This window comes from Ochotona princeps, chromosome 8, assembly GCF_030435755.1.
Source record: "Ochotona princeps isolate mOchPri1 chromosome 8, mOchPri1.hap1, whole genome shotgun sequence".
Lineage (NCBI taxonomy): Eukaryota > Metazoa > Chordata > Mammalia > Lagomorpha > Ochotonidae > Ochotona > Ochotona princeps.
The window spans coordinates 54,071,572-54,089,287 of record NC_080839.1 but is presented as its reverse complement, the minus strand read 5'-3'; the positions used below and the strand labels follow the sequence as shown (position 1 = coordinate 54,089,287).

Below are 17,716 nucleotides of genomic sequence, written 5' to 3'. Positions count from 1 at the left end.
CTCTCACAGATGAAGGCGACAGCCCGGCGGAGCCTGCATCTGCCTCGCATGATCTCTACATCCAGGCCTCTCTGCTTTCCCCAGGCACAGGAGTCACTTGGGAAACCCATTACAATGTAGTTTCCAACTTGGTGCTCCGAGTGGAGCCTGTGGGTCTCTGGGACAAGCCGCCAGGTGATGCGGTGCTCTTGCCCTAAGACAGCTAGTTAGAAGGCTCCGGAGAGCTCCAAGTAGCCTCACATGACCTTGATTGCTGTTTCATGTCTTTTGCTCTCTTCCGCTGCTACCCCATGTCACGTTGTCCCCTTAACTACGTTTTCTCATCGCCTCCTAGCAATGCTTCACCCTCCAGTCTCTGGGCTTCTCTCATCGAAAGCCATCCTCTACAGGTTAGACTGGGAAGAGCTGCTCTCAGCCCGTGGACTCACCAGACAGGCAAGCTAAGTTGGTGTTTCAGACAAGGAAGGAAGGAAACAGATAAGCTATCACGGTGTGTCCCCCACGTGGCACAGTTGCTTCACTGTGTTTTGTCCCGTGGGTCAGTGGTCCTACAACCCTAAAATGTTACGGCTGGAAACCACTACCCGCTTATCTAGTATTTGAATCCCAGACAACCGGGCTCAGCAGTTCTCAGGGGCCGCTGGTACAGGACGCTCGCTGTCCATCCTGGGTGAGCGTTGGCATCAAGGCCTCCCTGATTGGGAGCTGACATCTGTCCGCCTGCAGCTGGGTCCTGCTTGGTCTCCTTCCGGACCCAGGCTCCCTGTGGAGCAGGCTGAAGACTTCAGAAGACACTGTCACATTCCTCTCATCTTTTTTTTTTCTTTCAAGATTTTTTAAAATTTATTTCAAAGGCAGAATTATAAGAGAGAGAGAGATCTTCCATCCGCCGATTTACTCCCTAAATGGGCGCAACAGCTGGGGCTGTGCTAGGCTGGAGTCAGGAGCTTCTTCCAGCTTTTTCATGTGGGTGCAGAGACCCAAGCATGGAAGCCACCTTCTGCTGTATGCCCGGGAGCATCAGCAGGGAGCCGGACTGGAAGGGGAGCAGACGGGACTCCAACTGGTGCCCACAGGGGATTTACCCACTATGTCACAGCTCTACCAACCTCCTCACCCTGAGTCCTTTTTTCAGGAATAACACTTGAGATCTTTCAGCCAAGGAGTGGCTGTTCTAGTCACTTTCCTATGGTCCTGCTTCTTTGGAACTTCAAGCCTGCCCATGTAAGATGCCCATTTTACAGAAAATAGTACTGTCCTTCACCCCGCTTCATTACAGACCATCTTTGTATCATTCCTGTTGAACTAATGGCCAATCGATACCCTTCACATCACTCCACACCTGTTTTGACTCAGCTACATCTTTCTCTAAGTGTTGATAATTACAATACTTATACCAAACATCTATGAAAGTGTAGCAGGGGGCCCCATGTGGTAGCCTAGTGGCTGAGGTCCTCACCTTGCACGTGCCTTATGAGCGCCAGTTCATATCCCGGCTGCTCCACTTTTCTTCCCATTCCCTGCTTGTGGTCTAGGAAAGCAGTGGAGGACGACCCAAAATCTGGCACCCTGCACCTGTGTGGGAAACCTGCAAGAAGCTCCCAGCTCCTGGCTTCAGATCAGCTCAGCGCCAGCCATTACAGCCACTTAAGGAGTAAACCAGCGGACGGAAGATCTTTCTTTCTGTCTCTCCTTCTCTCTGTGAATCTTACTTTTCAATTAAAAATAAATAAATAAACCTTTTAATAGACACTATCAAAAGGCCAAATGTAAGAGTTATGGGAGTTCCAGAAGGTGCAGGAGAAGCTGGGTTTAAAAGTGCATTTAATGAAATAACAAAAGAAAATGTCCCTAATCTGGAGAAAGAATTGGGCAACAGCATCCAGGTGGGGCACAGAACTCCCACAGACAGATTAGCCTGCTCTGCCGCGGTGCTGGCTCACCTAGCAGCATCTTCAACCACTGCAAGATACACCAACCCCCCAAATAACATGATCTTAAATGATTAGTTGGATTTTGCCAGACCAGGGTGGGTCCATGGGCCATAGAAAGAACAATACACTTACAAGAAGGGCCCCAAGGACACGGTACATTTGGGTGGGAATTCCACACTTTTTAGACATCTGAGCATTAAGCCCATGAGGGGCGTGGCAAGGCATGGGATTGGGAAAGATGGATTAGAACTTTCTTCCTTCTCATTTAGCAAAAATTTCATTTTGGAAATATCCTAAATTTATAATGGCCTTTCTGCCATTCTTTTTTTTTTTTTTAAAAGATTTTATTTATTTTTATTGAAAAGTCATACACTGAGAGACAAAGTGGAAGATTTTCCATCTGCTGATTCACTTCCCAAGTGGTCACAATGGCCAGAGTTGAGCCAATCTGAAGTGGAGCCAGGAGCCCGGAGCCTCCTCCGGATCTCCCATATGGGTGCAGGATCCCAAGGCCCTGGGCTGTCCTCAGCTGCTTTCCCAGGTCACAAGCAGGAAGCTGGATGGAAAGTAGGGCCACCGGGGACACGAACTGGCACCCATATGGGTACCCAGCGTGTGCAAGGCAAGGACTTTAGCCACTAGGCTGCCGTGCCTGACCCGCTGCCATTCTTTAAATCTTAATCTCTTCCGTCTCTGTTTTGTCTCCAATCTGGAGCTTTATTGAGAGCTGTCATCCTGAAGATGTTCCAGCGTATCACTTACCAGGTGTCTCCATACAGGGATGGATGTTGTGGCTCAGCAAGTTAAGCTACCACTTGCAGCACCACATCCTGTATTTGAGGGCTAGCTCAAGTTCCAGCTACTCCACTTCTGATTCCTGCTCGGCAGTCTGGAATACAGCAGGTGCTTGAGTGCTGTGGCCCTGGCTCCCACTTGGCCCAGTCCTCCTGGCTGTAATGGCCATTTGGGAAGTGAGCCAATGGAAGGACAGTCTCTCCTACCAACGTGCCTTTCAAGTAGACAAAAATAAATGAACATTTCAACATATGTTTCCATGTCATTTGTAAGATAGCACATGCTAGCAGCTACGTTTGGCAGAGGAAAAGCTGAAAGAAACATTGATGTATAGATTATACAATATCAGCAAAACTGGCCCGAGATGTGACCTGTGTTTCTCTTTGTGAAAATCCTGTGGCTTTTGATGCTCCTTAAAATCTCCCTACTTGCATGCTTTAAGGGGAATAATTATAAGCTGTTTGACTGCCGGGGGGCAATTGCATTAGGACTGTCCTAAGGGTTCGATTTTGAGTCAAGGAAGAATTAAATCCTATGAGCACCATCCTAGCTTAGAGAAGAAAACACAGCAAATGACCATGCAGAGTATGAGTTGGTAACATTATAATCTTCTCAAGCCGAGAGAACAGCTACTACTTTTTCTCAGAGTAATTATTTCATAAAGAAAACACTTGTCCCTTTCTCACAGTCAGTGGGGAGGGTGTTAGCGATACAGAGTTCACAGGACGGGAAGACCCAGGTGGATTACCGCCACCTTGGAGTTGATGTCCGACCTTAAACATCCAAGTTCAACTATTAATTCTCTCAGAGCTCTGGGGCAATGAGATTTATTTTTTATTCCAGGATGTTGTACCTAAAAAAACATTCCGAGTACAGGAATATGCAAGGTGCACAAAGTGATAGTGTTTTAATTTAACGATGAGAAAGCGAACACACACACACACACACACACCACGTGAGCAAGGGAACCCCACACTAACAGATGCCCATCATGAGTGGGCAGCTCTGCAGGTCCTATCACCAGAACCTGTCCGGGTTTGGAGGACTTACGCCGTGGAGCAAGTTCTTTCTCGTGTTTCTAGCACCACCTACTGGTGCCGCAGCGCACCTGCAGGTGAATCATGAGACCTAAAAGCGAAGCGCAAAGGGGAAAAGCGGGGATGGGCAGAAGCACAGAGCAGACTCTGCTGAGAAAGAGAATGTGGGTGCTTTTGAGTTTGACAGCAAGGAGTGGCCACCATCCTTTCCACCCCTGTGGATACAGGAGGACAACAAAGAAAGAGTTGAAACATTTGTCCACCCACCTTCCTCTGTGCCTCTCTCCTCCCTGCCCTATAATCGGAAGCCTCCCGGGCGTGTATCCCTCTCAACTATGTGAACAATATTCAAAATAAAATAATTTGAAAAAGGAAGATAAGTATGGAGATAGGCCATCAGTTGTGTGTGAGAGAGCGAGAGAGATTAGGAGTTGGAATCTCGGACATCTTTGTCATATCTCCGGAGCGATGCATGAGAAAACAGGAATGGTGGCTACTTTCACTGAAAGAAAGTGGAGATGTGGCCGGCAAAACTGAGAACAATTGTCTTATTCTGTAGTATTTTCTATCCTTTTACGTTTGTTAAATGTATTACATGTACAAGTTCAAATTAAAATAAAAAAGAAAATCGTGTCCCCTGAAATGGCTTGTCCTAACATCTGAACAGAACTGGAAGGGAGAGAACGAGAGGTGGGAGCAGAAGGGCTCCATCGACAGTGGGCTGGTGGCCGGCGTCACCGCCTCCCTGCACGTGACGCTGGGCCCACTGGTGAGAGCAGAAGGGCTCCATCGACAGTGGGCTGGTGGCCGGCGTCACCGCCTCCCTGCACGTGACGCTGGGCCCACTGGTGGCAGCAGAAGGGCTCCATCGACAGTGGGCTGGTGGCCGGCGTCACCGCCTCCCTGCACGTGACGCTGGGCCCACTGGCGAGAGCCGTCTCCTTCCCCCAAGTCTCCTGTTGAGATGATTCGCACAATATCCCCATTGCCCTTTTTTCTGCCTCAAAGCCCTGGTGACTTCTCAGTGGTTTCACTACAACAGAAAAAGTCGCAAACGAATTTTACAGATTGATCGAGTTGAAGATGCCAGCAACTACAAAGTTCACCATCATTGTAGGTACCATGAAGAAAGAAAACCCCATGCCGGTTAAACCATGAGATAAACTCAAAGATTTTTAAAAGGTGAAAATAATCATGTCTTTGGATCAGTGTTGTGGCAAGTGGGTAAAGTCACTGCCTGTGATGCCTGCATCCCCTACGGGCACCAGTCCCTGTTCCCCCTCGGACCCAGCTCCCTGCTAATAGCCTGGGAAAGCAATGCAGGATGGCCCAAATGCTTGGGGCCTCTGCACCCATGTGGGAGACCAGAAGAAACTCCTGGCTTCAAGCTGGCTCAGCACTAGCCATTAGGGCCATCTGAGGTGTGTACCAACAGATGGAAGATCTTTGTCTCTCCTTCTTTCTGTAACTCTTTTGCATAAAAATAACAGCTGGAACTGCACCAGTCAGAAGCCAGGAGCCTAGAACTTCTTCCAGGTTTCCCACTTGGTGCAGGGACTCAGCTTGGCCATTTGGGGAGTGAGCCAGTGGATAGAATACCTCTCTTTTGCTCTCTCTGCCTTTCAATAAATAAATACTTTTTTTAAAGGATATAACTTCAAAACAGATATTGTGGCACAGATGGATAAGTTGTCACTAGAGACAACTGCATCCTATCAATGCAGGGGCCTGAGGCCTTGGGCGATCCTCCACTGCTTTCCCAGGCACATTGGCAGGGAGCTGGATGGGAAGTGGAGCAGCTAGGACTTGAACCAGCACCCATATGCAATGCTGGCACCACAGGCAGAGAATTAATGTACTATGCCACAGTGCCAGCCCCTGCTCCAGGATTCTTAAAAACAGCTCCTGCTGTGGTTTGGAGTGTGTCCACAGGCTGATGGTAAGATGCGTGGGGCAGGATGGCTGCCATTGACCCCACATGATTTGAGAATCATACCCCAGGACTTCTCTAGCTAGCCATGCCTGGCGCTAATGTGTGGTTATGAGCTTTGCGGTAAACTCCTATGAAAAAAAAATGTCAGTAAGGAGACTGAATGAGTGGGGCACCTATCACCCTCTTACGGAAATCATGTTTCCTTGACTTTGGCACATTTTCAAGTGCCAATGCCTGTGACTATGATAACCACTGCAGTTTTGCAATCCACAGAATGTTCTAGCATCAAGAATTCATTCTCCTTCCCAGCACCCAGGCTCCCTTCTCGTCTCCTGGTTGGGGGGTGTGGGGATGGAGAACCGGTGGGTCCCCAGGAGGCTGTACCCTCTGACTGCGTCTGGGTCCTCACCACCTTTGCTTTTGACCTCTTCTCACCAGGAGAAGTTGCCCCGGTGCAAGGAACTGCCTTCGACCTAAGGCAGCCGGTGGAACTTGGGAAGCACTTGCAGCAGTTCAGCATAGATGGCTTTGACCACAATTTCTGTCTGAAGCAATCCAAAGAGAAACATTTCTGCGCAAGGTGGGGAGCTTTTTGTTTACTACCTCAGTAGGGAAGAAGAGATACCAGCTTGCATTTAAAGAACTTCTCCCCCAGGCGTTAGCAATAGCAGTTACTCTGCTACGGGGACCAAATCCTACAGCCTGTAGCTCTTCAAAACTCCCCGCCATGTGCGAACTCTGGAGTTGAAATCCTTATCGCCTTCCAATATCCCCATGCCGCCTACTCCCACGTCCTCATCTCTGCCCTAAGCCACTTCTTCCTGCACCAAACTCCCAGAGCCCTCTATCCTTTCTTGATCCGTGATTTGTGTCTTGTCTACTCCCACAGCACAAGTCAGGGAAGCGACGGGTTCCCTGCAGCTGTCGTACCTCCAGCCTCAGTCTGCACCGTGCTCACGTACACCTGCCTCTTCTTACTCAAGTCATTTCATGTTGGGGAATCCTCGGCTCTATCCCAGGAGCCAGTCTCTTGCTTGACACTAATAATCAGTGTATGGCAGTGCAATGAATGGGATTTTAAATACAGCAAATTGTTGCAACTCTATGGGAGATGCTAGGAATTTTCAAACCCTCTTTCCCTCAGAGTCCCAGCACACAGCCAGGCTGCGTCCCCCACCAACCCTAGTCGCCCTCCTTCTCTGTGTCTATCGCTCCCGTTTGTCCCAACCCCACGGGGTCCTCCCAGCTTCTTCCCACTTGCACAAATCCTGGTCCTCCTCTTCCCATGTGTCTTTCACTGAACCTCTCGGTGGACAACATTGGGTAGAGGGGGCATGCTGGCTGTTTCCATGTTTGGCCTCTTGGTAATACTGTCAGGTGCATGTCTTTCTGGATCTGTACCCCTTGATTCCAGGTGCACAGCCACGTAGGATCAGCTCTGGAGAGCTCTGGTTGTACACAAGGGAAACAGAAGACCTTGTGGGAGCCCACACAGGACTGTTCTAGGGGGAGAGTTGGTGAACAGACAGCTGCTCAAACCCCAGGAAGGGGCCGACTTCAACAGCATCTTCTCTCTCAGAAGACACAGCCAAGCTGAGAGCTCCAACTGTCTAGGAGAAGCTCAACCCTTGCAGCACCCTAAGCCGGTGGATCACTCCTACCTGCAGCTGCCTGGGCCGAGGCTATTCTGCCCTCTCCCCGAAAGAAAAGGGGTGCTCCTGGGGATCCTCAAAACCACCCATTCCTGCAAGGAGTAAATGTTGTGGGGCAGCGTGTTAAGCTGCCACCTGTGACGCAGCATCCCATAGCAGAGCCATTTTGAGTCCTGGCTGCTCTACATCCTTCACAGTTCCTTGCTAACGTGCCTGGGAAAGCATCAGAGGATGGGTCAAGTGCTCGGGTCCCTGCATCCCTGCGGGAAATCCAGCTGGAGTTCCAGCCTGCCGGCTCCAGACTTACCAGCCCTGGTTGTTGCATGCCATTTGGGGAGTGAGCCAACAGATGGAAGATGCCTTGCTCTTTCTCACATTCACTCCCTAATGCTGCCTTTCAAATAAATCTTGAAACAAATCTACCCACATGGCCTCCCTCACAAAGCTCTGAGAATTTTCCACAGTGCCCTTCCTACCTCTGTCCAGCACGCTCCTTGCCCCTGCCCTGTGGCCAGATCCACTTCTTGTCTTGATGTGTCTTCCCAGCTCCTGCTCTCCCTGCCAGCACTTCCACCCTGTACTCATCTGTGGCTTGTCTTTACTCCCAGGGTGCGTCACGCTGCAAGCGGGCGGGTACTAGAAGTGTACACCACCCAGCCTGGGGTCCAGTTCTACACGGCCAACTTCCTGGACGGCACGCTGAAGGGCAAGGGCGGAGCAGTCTATCCCAAGCACTGTGGTTTCTGCCTGGAGACCCAGAACTGGCCTAACGCAGTCAACCAGGTAAAGCCACAGGCTGGCTTGTTGGAGTGGGGCTTTATCCAAGGTCACACTACATGATAGAGCTCACAGCACTCCGGCCTGCTGGTATGTGTCAGAATTCCACTGTTCTGTCCTTCATGTCATGACAAACACAGAGCATGCAGAGTCAAGTTACCAGCATGATGCTTACATGTTTAAAAAGAGCTCAAGCGATGCACCTGCAAGGCCTCAGGTCAGCTTGGTGCTCCTCCTCAGTACCCATGCATGTTCTGCACCCACGCTTTGAGACAGCTCTTCCACATTGGCCCTTCCTGTCTGCTGTTTCACGACCTTTTCCACCTGCTAAGTGTCAACCCCTGCTAAGTACCCTGCACTTTAGACCAGAGTGTAAATCAATATTCTAATGCCTGCATCGAGCAGCTCTTGCTATGACAGCGCCTGCCGAGGGATGTGGGAGATTTCCATTCTGGTTCCAGTGCTTCATCTCTGCAGACCTGCACGACTGGCTTCCACAGAACCCATTCTGGAAGCACACCCAGTATGACTAATGATGTGTCCTGCTTGCTTCCCCATTTTCACAGTCCAACTTCCCTCCTGTGCTGCTGAGGCCTGAGGAGGAATACAACCACACCACCTGGTTCAAGTTTTCTGTTGCTTAAGGAAGTGTGCACACTTGATCCTGCAGAGAGCAGACCAGGAGCCCCCTCCGCAGCCTGTCTCCAGTCCAGAGATGTGGGTGAAGACTGAGAGGCCTTCCAAGCGATCCGGCAAATTAGAATTGTATGAATGGTAGCCGACTAGATAATCAGTGTGAAATGTGGATTTCCTTTCCCAAGCCTGGCTCCAGGCCACGTCTAACAATCAGCTCTCTTCTCCGGGCAAGTAAAATCCAACCACAAGTGTCATCGGCCGATTTACCCCGAGCCTTGCCCAGGAGACTTAGGCTGCTATTGGTTCCATTTCTTCCCCACGCCTTGTGCTTTCCTACTGCCCACTCTTCCTTTGATACTGCTATTGTCACTTTTCTCTTCCCTCCTCCTCTGCCCACAACCACCTTTGAAATCAAGAGTGATTTCCAAAGTGTGCCAGCTTCTTTAGCACACCACCAGATGGGATCCTGTGCCTCTGGGTGGTAAGAGATGGCTAAGGAGAGCCTGATGGAGTTTCAGGCTCCTGGCTTCAGCCCCACCCAGCCCTGGTGGCTCAAACCACAGAGCAGCAGCTCAGGCCCAGAGCAAGAGAGTGACCTGCCACAAGCTACAACTGTTAGCCAGGACTTGACTTCTGGTCATGCCAACTCATGTCATTGTCTTTGCTTCCACCAGAGCCTTCCAGAGCCTTCCCAGGGTCCCTGAGGGGGCAAAGAGGGGTGTGAGCCCTGCTCTGTTAGAGCCAACTTCTCTTCCCAGAGTCACTTTTGCAGGAAGTATTAGATTGAAGTGAACTCTTAGCCTTCAAAGTGATGTCACTTCAGGGGAAAAGATCAAAATATCCACAAAGAACTTAACCATTTAAGAATCTGCCTTTGGGGTTAACTGAGAAAGCCCTGCCCAGCCAAAGCAAGCACAAGAAACAAGTTCTGGGAGCTGTGCTAGGGTGAGGACAGCGTCAACGCCCTCCCTCGGCCAGCTCCCCATGTGCCAGCCCAGCGAGGGGCACACGTCGCACGGGGAACAGATGTAGTTACGTGGATGAGGCTAGGGGCTCTTCCTTTCCTGGGCCACCAAATCATCAGTGATGGGTGTGGGTTGTTGATTTTCAAATATATTTGTACCATTCATGTACCACAATCAGTTGAAATAAAGCCAAAATCTGCCTCTTGAGGAGACTCCAGTTTCTTCACTGTTCCTTAAATCTTCAGGCGAAGGCCTTTGGGAAATGGTCAAGGTTATGGGTATGTCAAATTCTCTGTCCTATGACAGCAAAAGATGGCCTGGAGCGAGGAGATATAGTGCTGGAGTGCACGGTCGCCACTCATCAACACTGCCAGTTACAAATCTTCTCTTAAGAGAGGGACAGAACTGTGGAGTGCACATCCTGCATCTTGTCTGAAGAGAGACGGGACTGCTGGTGAAGTGCACCACCGGTAAAGTCACACACTGTGGCTTCCTCTGGGAGGAAGAGGACTTGGACGTTGGGCCATCTGTCAGTTTCTCCAGCCAGGGACCTCTTTGCTCTACAGGACTCACCCCCTACATGGCAGGGTTGTAGGGACAGACACCCTGGCAAGGATTCCAATAAAATAGAATTAGGCAGTTAATGGAGACGAATCATGACCAAAAACTCAGCTGTCCAGAAGCCCCTAGAAGCAGGCTGTGGGGTGGAGGTACAGATTGTGCAGTGTTCTGGGCCTTTGCTCAAACCCAGGAAGGAAGGCACCCTCTGGACTCAGCGCCCCAGCAGCTTGGGCATCTGCCGTCCACCCTTTCACACCCTTCATCCCTACCGTGCAGAGGGCCTGGGAAAAGAACCTGACCAGGGGCCCACTAAGGACAGTGTCAAGGTGGCAGCTTATGCCATGCCACAGGATGGATCCCACCTGGACACTCCTGACAGGAGTGCAGTCCTCCTCCAGCCCAGTCCTTCTCCCTGTACATTCCAACTTGTCCAGCTTGGCTGCCCAGCTCACAATAAAAACTCTCGTGTTCTGGGTAACATTTTCAGCTATATTCAAGTAACGGGATCAGTAGATCTACAAAAGGCAATGCTAACAGTGAAAGAATCGACAAAACAATTTTGGCGCTCTAGAAGCCAACCCAAGAAATGACATTCAAATGTCAAATGTCTTTATGTATGAAAAGCTGCAGGGCTCTGGGTGGGAACCGCGAGTCTTCAGCATTTCTGCCCAGGTTTGTTTCCATTCTCCTCCGTCCTCAGCTCATGGTGAAGGTTGTGTGAGGGCACAACCACAGAACAAGCAAACACCTATGTGGGAAGGGAGGCCTGTTGCATCTCCCTGGTAGGCAGCAGCCAAGCCCAACGATGTTGTCAACTGAAGCTATGATGTAGGTGCTGCATAAGCAGACCAAGTGTATAGCCTGGCAGACAGCAGGTTTCTGGATGATGGGAGGCAAACACAGCAGAGTCCAAGGCCCAAACTAGCCACACACTCCTAGGGAACTCCAATGAAAATAGATCAAGACACAGCCTCAAGGATACAATTTTTAAAATATAGTTTTAGGGCCCAGCGCAGTAGCCTAGCAGCTAAAATCCTTGCCTCATACGCACTGGGATCCCATATAGGCGTCAGTTTTAATCCTGTTCAGCTCTCTGCTAACAACCTGGGAAAGCAGTCAAGGATGGCCCAAAGCCTTGGGACCCTGCACCCGCGTGGGAGAACCTGAAGAGGCTCCGGGCTCCTGGCTTCGGATAGGCACAGCTCCGGCCACTGCAGCTTCCTGGGGAGTGAATCATCAGGCAAAAGATCTTCCTCTCTGTCTCTCCTCCTCCTCTGTATATCTGCCTTTCCAATGAAAATAAATAAACCTTAAAAAAAAGGAACCATTTTTTTAGGGGTATAGGATGCAGCCACCTCCAAGCCATTAAGCAGCACAATCCAACCTAGAGAACCACCAGGCAGCTGACACTCATATGACACACAAATTGCTGGTCCAAGGACTTGACATGGGCCAAGCTGCCTCACCTGCATTCAACAATTTTACAGGGAGGTGGAGCTAACGCTTTTACAGATTTCTATTTTTTGAGTTATAGCCACTTTTATTGCAAAAGGAATCTGTACACCTTAACTCTAGTACTTTGCTCTCCAAGTCATATACACAGAGATATCCTAAAAATACCCACATCCTTTCTGCATATTAGCAACCTGTCACTCCTGCCCATCAGTGCTCACAGCACTGAGGTCTCACTTTCTGCATTCACCCCAGGTGAAACATGGAATGACCTAAGTACAAACATAATTTCTAGGGCCCAGTGCTGTAAGCTTCTGTTTGTAGTACTGACATAAAATATGGGCACTGGGCCCAACACGGTGGCCTATCAGCCAAAGTCCTCACCTTGAATGCTCTGGGATCCCTTATGGATGCCAGTTCTAATTCCTGCTGTCCCGCTTCCCATCCAGCTCCCTGCCTGTGGCCTGGGAAGCAGTCGAGGACGGCCTAAAGCCTTGGGACACTGCACCCACGTGGGAGACCCGGAAGAGCTCCTGGCTCCTTGCTTGGGATCAGCGCAGCACCAGCTGTTGAGGTCAGTTGGGGGGGTGAATCATCGGATGGAAGATCTTCCTCTCTGTCTCTCCTCCTCTATATATATTTGACTTTGCAATAAAAGTAAATAAATCTTAAAAAAAAAAAAAATATGGGCACTGGCTCAAGTCCTAGTTGCTCCACTTTGAATCCAGTTCCCTCCTAATGTCTGGGAAAGCAGTGAAGGATGATGGTTCAAGTTTTTGCACCCTTGTACCCAAGTGAGACCCCAAAGATACTCCAGGTTCTTGGCTTTGGAACAGCCCAGCTCTGGCCACTGGAACTATCTGGGGAGAACCAATGGGCTGAAGATCTTTTTCTCCTTCTCTAAGCCTGCTTTTTTTTTTTTTTTTAGGATTTGTTTTCATTGAAAAGTCAGATCTACAGAGACAGAAAGATCTTCCACCCTCTGGTTCAGTCCCCAAGCAGCTGCAATGGCCAGAGCTGTGCTGTTGCAAAGCCAGGAACTGCTTCTGGGTCTCCCACGCGGGTGCAGGGTCACTGTAACAGCTGCATCTACTTATGCTCTGCTTCCTATCCAGTGGCCTGCTTGCAGCCTGGGAAAGCAGTTGAGGATGGCCCAAAGCCTTGGGACCCTGCACCTGCACGGGAGACCCAGAGGAGACTCCTGGCTCCTGGCTTCATATTGCCTCAACTCTGCTACGGCCTTGCACCCACCTGGGGAGTGAATCAACAGATAGATGATCTTCCTCTCTGTGTATCTGACTTTCCAATAAAAATAAATCTTAAAGAAAAAAAAAATACCCAGGCTTATCAACGAAGCCCGAGTTCAAGTCCTGGATTTACTTTTGACTCGCGCTTCCTAACAACCTGCACACCCTGGAAGGCAGCAATCACGGTAGTTGGGTTCTTGCACCCATGTGAGACACATGGACTGAATTTCAGGCTTCTGGCTTCAGCATGCCCCCGCACTGGCTGTTAGGGGCATTTAGAAGTGAGTCAGAGAAAGGAAAATCTTTGTCTCTCTGCCTTTTCCATAAAAACAAAACAAAGTTTTAAGCACTGGAGCTGCAGCTAATCACTACCTGCAGAGCCTGTGTCCAGCATGGGAAGGTTCATCCCCCAGCTGCTCCACTTCCGATGCAGCTCCCTACTAATGGCCTGGGAAAACAGCTATAGAGGACCTAAATGTTAGAGCTCCTACCGTCCCACATGGCAGACCTGAAAGAGGCTCTCCCCTTTCAAATTAATTTATCTTGGGCCCGGTGCCGTGGCCTAGCGGCTAAAGTCCTCGCCTTGAATGCGCCAGGGTTCCATATGGGCACCGGTTCTAATCCCGGCAGCTCCACTTCCCATCCAGCTCCCTGCTTGTGGCCTGGGAAAGCAGTCGAGGACGGCCCAAAGCTTTGGGACCCTGCACCCACGTGGGAGACCCGGAAGAGGTTCCAGGTTCCCGGCTTTGGATTGGCGTGCACCGGCCAGTTGCGGCTCACTTGGGGAGTGAAAACATCGGATGGAGGATCTTCCTCTCTGTCTCTCCTCCTCTCTGTACATCCGGCTTCCCAATAATAATAATAAAATCTTTAAAAAAAAAAATAATCAACTCACCCATCAACACAGGTACTTAAAGGTGTCAGTAACAAGGCAACAAGGAAACAGCAATGTCCTGTGGCTACATACCCATTGAAGTCAATAACCAATTACATTACGAAGAGTTCTCACTATTACAGAAGTTCAAATATATTGAGAGCTAGGGAACCCAAAGCAGATTTCTGAACACACGAAAATTTTCCAGACTGAGGGAAAAAAACACATATTTTGCCACAGTTGCCACCAAACTGAGTGTGCTCACACCCAAGCTGCTGCTTCAGGCTGGGCTCCACCCCTAGGATCCCTACCACACCTGCTGTTGTAGAAGAACTGCTGCCCTCCTGAGGCTGACACTGGCACAGCAGGAGTCCCAGCAGTCTGATCCAGCTTACAGCTAGGCACAAAGTCAGCACCTGTTTCAGCCCTGGGAAAGCCAGTCCAAGGGTGGAAAAAATCTCCCTGTAACTCATCTCTCAAAACAAAAACTTTCAGGAGAAAAGAAAAAAAAAAGGGGACAAAAACCCTTAACAGGCCTTTCAACAAAGATGGCCAATCAGCATAACTCAGCATATGAAAAATGCTGCATGCTAACAAGAAAATGTAAACATACAACTGGGTTGCCAGTTCAAATGGCCAGTGCACAGTGCAGAGCGGACCTACTGGGAGCAAGCAGGCAGCTCTCCTGCAATGCTGCTGCCCCACAGTGCAGAGCGGACCTACTGGGAGCAAGCAGGCAGCTCTCCTGCAATGCTGCTGCCCACGCAGTCACATCCCACTGGGAGACCACAGTTGGAATAAACACACTCTTCCCATACAATGCAGCAATCATGCTCTTTGGTATTAACATTCAAAGGAACTGCAAACTAACACGGTTTATATATAGACCTGCATATAACTTTATTTAAACTTGCTTCCTACTGGAAGCAACTAAGACAGCAGGTATGCAAATGCTTCAACTGTGGTAGATCCCAACAAAGGATTATTCAGAAGCCACCACTTCTAATGCCAACATCTCCTATCAGAGTACCAGCTAAAGTCCCAGCAGCTCTGCTTCTGATCCTGCCTCCTGCCAACATGCTTGAGAAAGCAGCGCAAGACAGCCCAAGCTCTTGGGTCCCTGCCACCCACATGGGAGACTTGGATGGAGTTCCCCGCTTCCGACTCTGCCTGGCCCACACCAGGCTGGCTTTGGCCCTTTAGGGAGTGAACCAACATATGGAAGGTATGTCTCTACCTCTCTGCTGCTTTCAATAAACTAACTTTAAGGGGGGGAGGCAGGGAAGGAACTATGATCAACTGACATACCAATCAACAGGCCATGAGTTCCGAATCCCAATACAGTGTAACAATCGAGACAAGCTGGGAGACTTCGGCAAGATCAGTGACTGCTGGGCCTGGCGCCGTGGCCTAGCAGCTAAAGTCCTTGCCTTGAACACCCCGGGATCACATATGGGCGCCGGTTCTAATCCCGGCAGCTCCACTTCCCATCCAGCTCCCTGCTTGTGGCCTGGGAAAGCAGTCGAGGACGGCCCAGAGTACTGGGACCCTGCACCTGTGTGGGAGACCTGGAAGAGGTTCCTGGTTCCCAGCATCGGATTGGCGTGCACCAGCCGCTGTGGCTCCCTTGGGGAGTGAATCATCAGACAGAAGATCTTCCTCTCTGTCTCTCCTCCTCTCTGTATATCTGACTTTGTAATGAAAATCAATAAACCTTTAAAAAAAAAAAATCAGTGACTGCCAGCAGTTGGGCAGAATGAATATGCGAAGCACATGATTCTATCAGTAGCTTAAGTACTGTGATCCGAAAAGCTTATCAGCCTAATCACTCAGAATATAGGACCAGGGAAGGGAGGTGTTGTTCATTTAACGGGTTTACTCCTGGCCCGTATGGTTATTAAGCTGCCACCCACAACACCAGATCCCATATGGAGTACTGGTTGCTTGATTTTTTTTTGTCTCAGACTTACTCTTTTTTGTTGGAAAGTCAGATTCACAGAGGAGGAGAAAATTCTGTTTGCTGACCCACTCCAAGTGGCTGAAAGTGGACAGACCTGAACCAAGCCAGGAGCCTCCTCCGGGTTTCCCACACACGTGCAGGGCCCCAAGACCTGGGGCCATTCTCAAATGCTTTCCCTCGCCACGAGGAAGCTGGATGGTTAAGTGGAGCAGCCGGAACATATGGAACCCCAGTGCATGCTACTGTTGCCCTAGTTGCTGATTCTAACTTCTCACTAATGCATCTGGGGAAGCAGCAAACTGGCCCAAGCACTTGGGACTCCTGCCACTCACATGCCAGAACCAGATGGCATTCCAGGCTCCAGATTTCAGCATGGCACAATCCCAACTGTGACAATTGGGGAAAGAACCAGCAATCTTTCTCATTCTTAAATCTGCCTTTGAAGTAAGTACATCTTTATAATTTTATAAAGTTTTAAAATTTTTTCAAAAGCTGTATGCTACTTTAATAAAAAAAAAAAGCAAAGATGTTACTTTATGGGCTCAGTACGGTAGCCTAGCAGCTAAAGTTCTTGCCATGCACACGCCAGAATCCCATATGGGCGCCCTCTAATCCCGGTCTGGGTTCCCTTCAGCCCCCCGACTTATGACCTGAAAAAGTAGCCGAGGACCCCGCACCCATGTGGGAGACCTGGAAGGAATTCCTGGCTCCTGGCTTAGATCGGCTCAGCTCCAACCATTGAGGCCACTTGGAGAGTGAATCAGCAGACAGAAAATCTTCCTCTGTATATCTGACTTTTCAATAAAAAGATGCAACTTTAGACAATATTCCATTTCCCCTAAGGCTAACAGGTTTCTCAAAATAACTTCAACCCACTGCTCCCCCCACACACACCTTTATCCTTTCTAGGGTTTAGCTGAAGGCTTACTCTTTCAAAAATTGAATTATCAGGATTATTTATTCAACTCTGTAGATTTATTGTTGGGTAAACTCATCTTTGTAATACAGAACAAGTAAAGCTAACCAAGTGCAAGAGATAAACAGGCCTGCCAAGTATACAGTTTTATAATAGTAACCAATTATTTCAGCCAGTTGTCAAAACTCCAAAAAGCAATCTCAGGAACTGTCACACACCACCGGATTGCTCAGACCAGCAGGGAACTGGAGGCAAAGCAGTACTCGCACAGGGCAATGCCGCCCCCGGGTTATCAGCACTTCAGGCCAGGACTGAAGGTACCACCGTCTCAACCTACTGGCTGCAACATTCTACCATCTACCAGATGCTACCCGAATAACTGAGCACAAAGAAGTATCGTAAACATAGGTGACATTTACAAAACTCCTTTAGTCTCATTAACATTTGATTGACACCTTTAATAACTGCACCAGCCTGGCAAAATAGGAAGAATGACGGTTGGGAACTACAAAGGCTAGCTTGGGAAATTAACAGGCCTTTGCACAAAATAAGGCAAAGGAATACAGGAGAGTAGGCTGGCCAATTTTGCAAAGCTGGTTTACATGTTTTTGTCCCAAATTCAGACAATTTCTCAAACATGCATTTTTGGTATAAAACTCATATTTAACAAAATAGACACCATTTCCCACCTGTCTAAAAACCTCATTTACTGTTTTCGAACAACCTCCAGAAACGGTAGTCCCCGGTTCTTTTAATTTACTTTTGGGCTCTGCGAAGGTCCTGTCATACACATCAATGGCCCCTCTAGCTTGACAGACCTGAGATCTTTAGGTTGGACAGACTCTTTTCAACACCAACTTCCAGCAGCTACTTAGGATGTGTCAGAATGCACTCATGCGAAAACCGAGGAGTCCAGATCATCCCATCCCCAAAGCTTTAAGAATAAAACACAATTTTCCCAAGTCCCTTAAGACCCT

General features: G+C 49.2%; 1 protein-coding gene across 1 annotated transcript in view; it reads left to right on the top strand.

Annotated features, from left to right (window-relative positions):
* The window catches only part of GALM (galactose mutarotase), a 43,187-nt gene extending 34,182 nt beyond the window's left edge, over positions 1-9,005 (top strand). The window contains exons 5-7 of the mRNA XM_004582743.3: positions 6,138-6,279; positions 7,960-8,134; positions 8,695-9,005. Coding sequence (XP_004582800.2) covers positions 6,138-6,279; positions 7,960-8,134; positions 8,695-8,772 — 395 coding nt within the window. The 3' untranslated portion in view covers positions 8,773-9,005. The remainder of the gene's footprint in view (positions 1-6,137; positions 6,280-7,959; positions 8,135-8,694) is intronic.
* Positions 9,006-17,716: the final 8,711 nt, after the last annotated feature.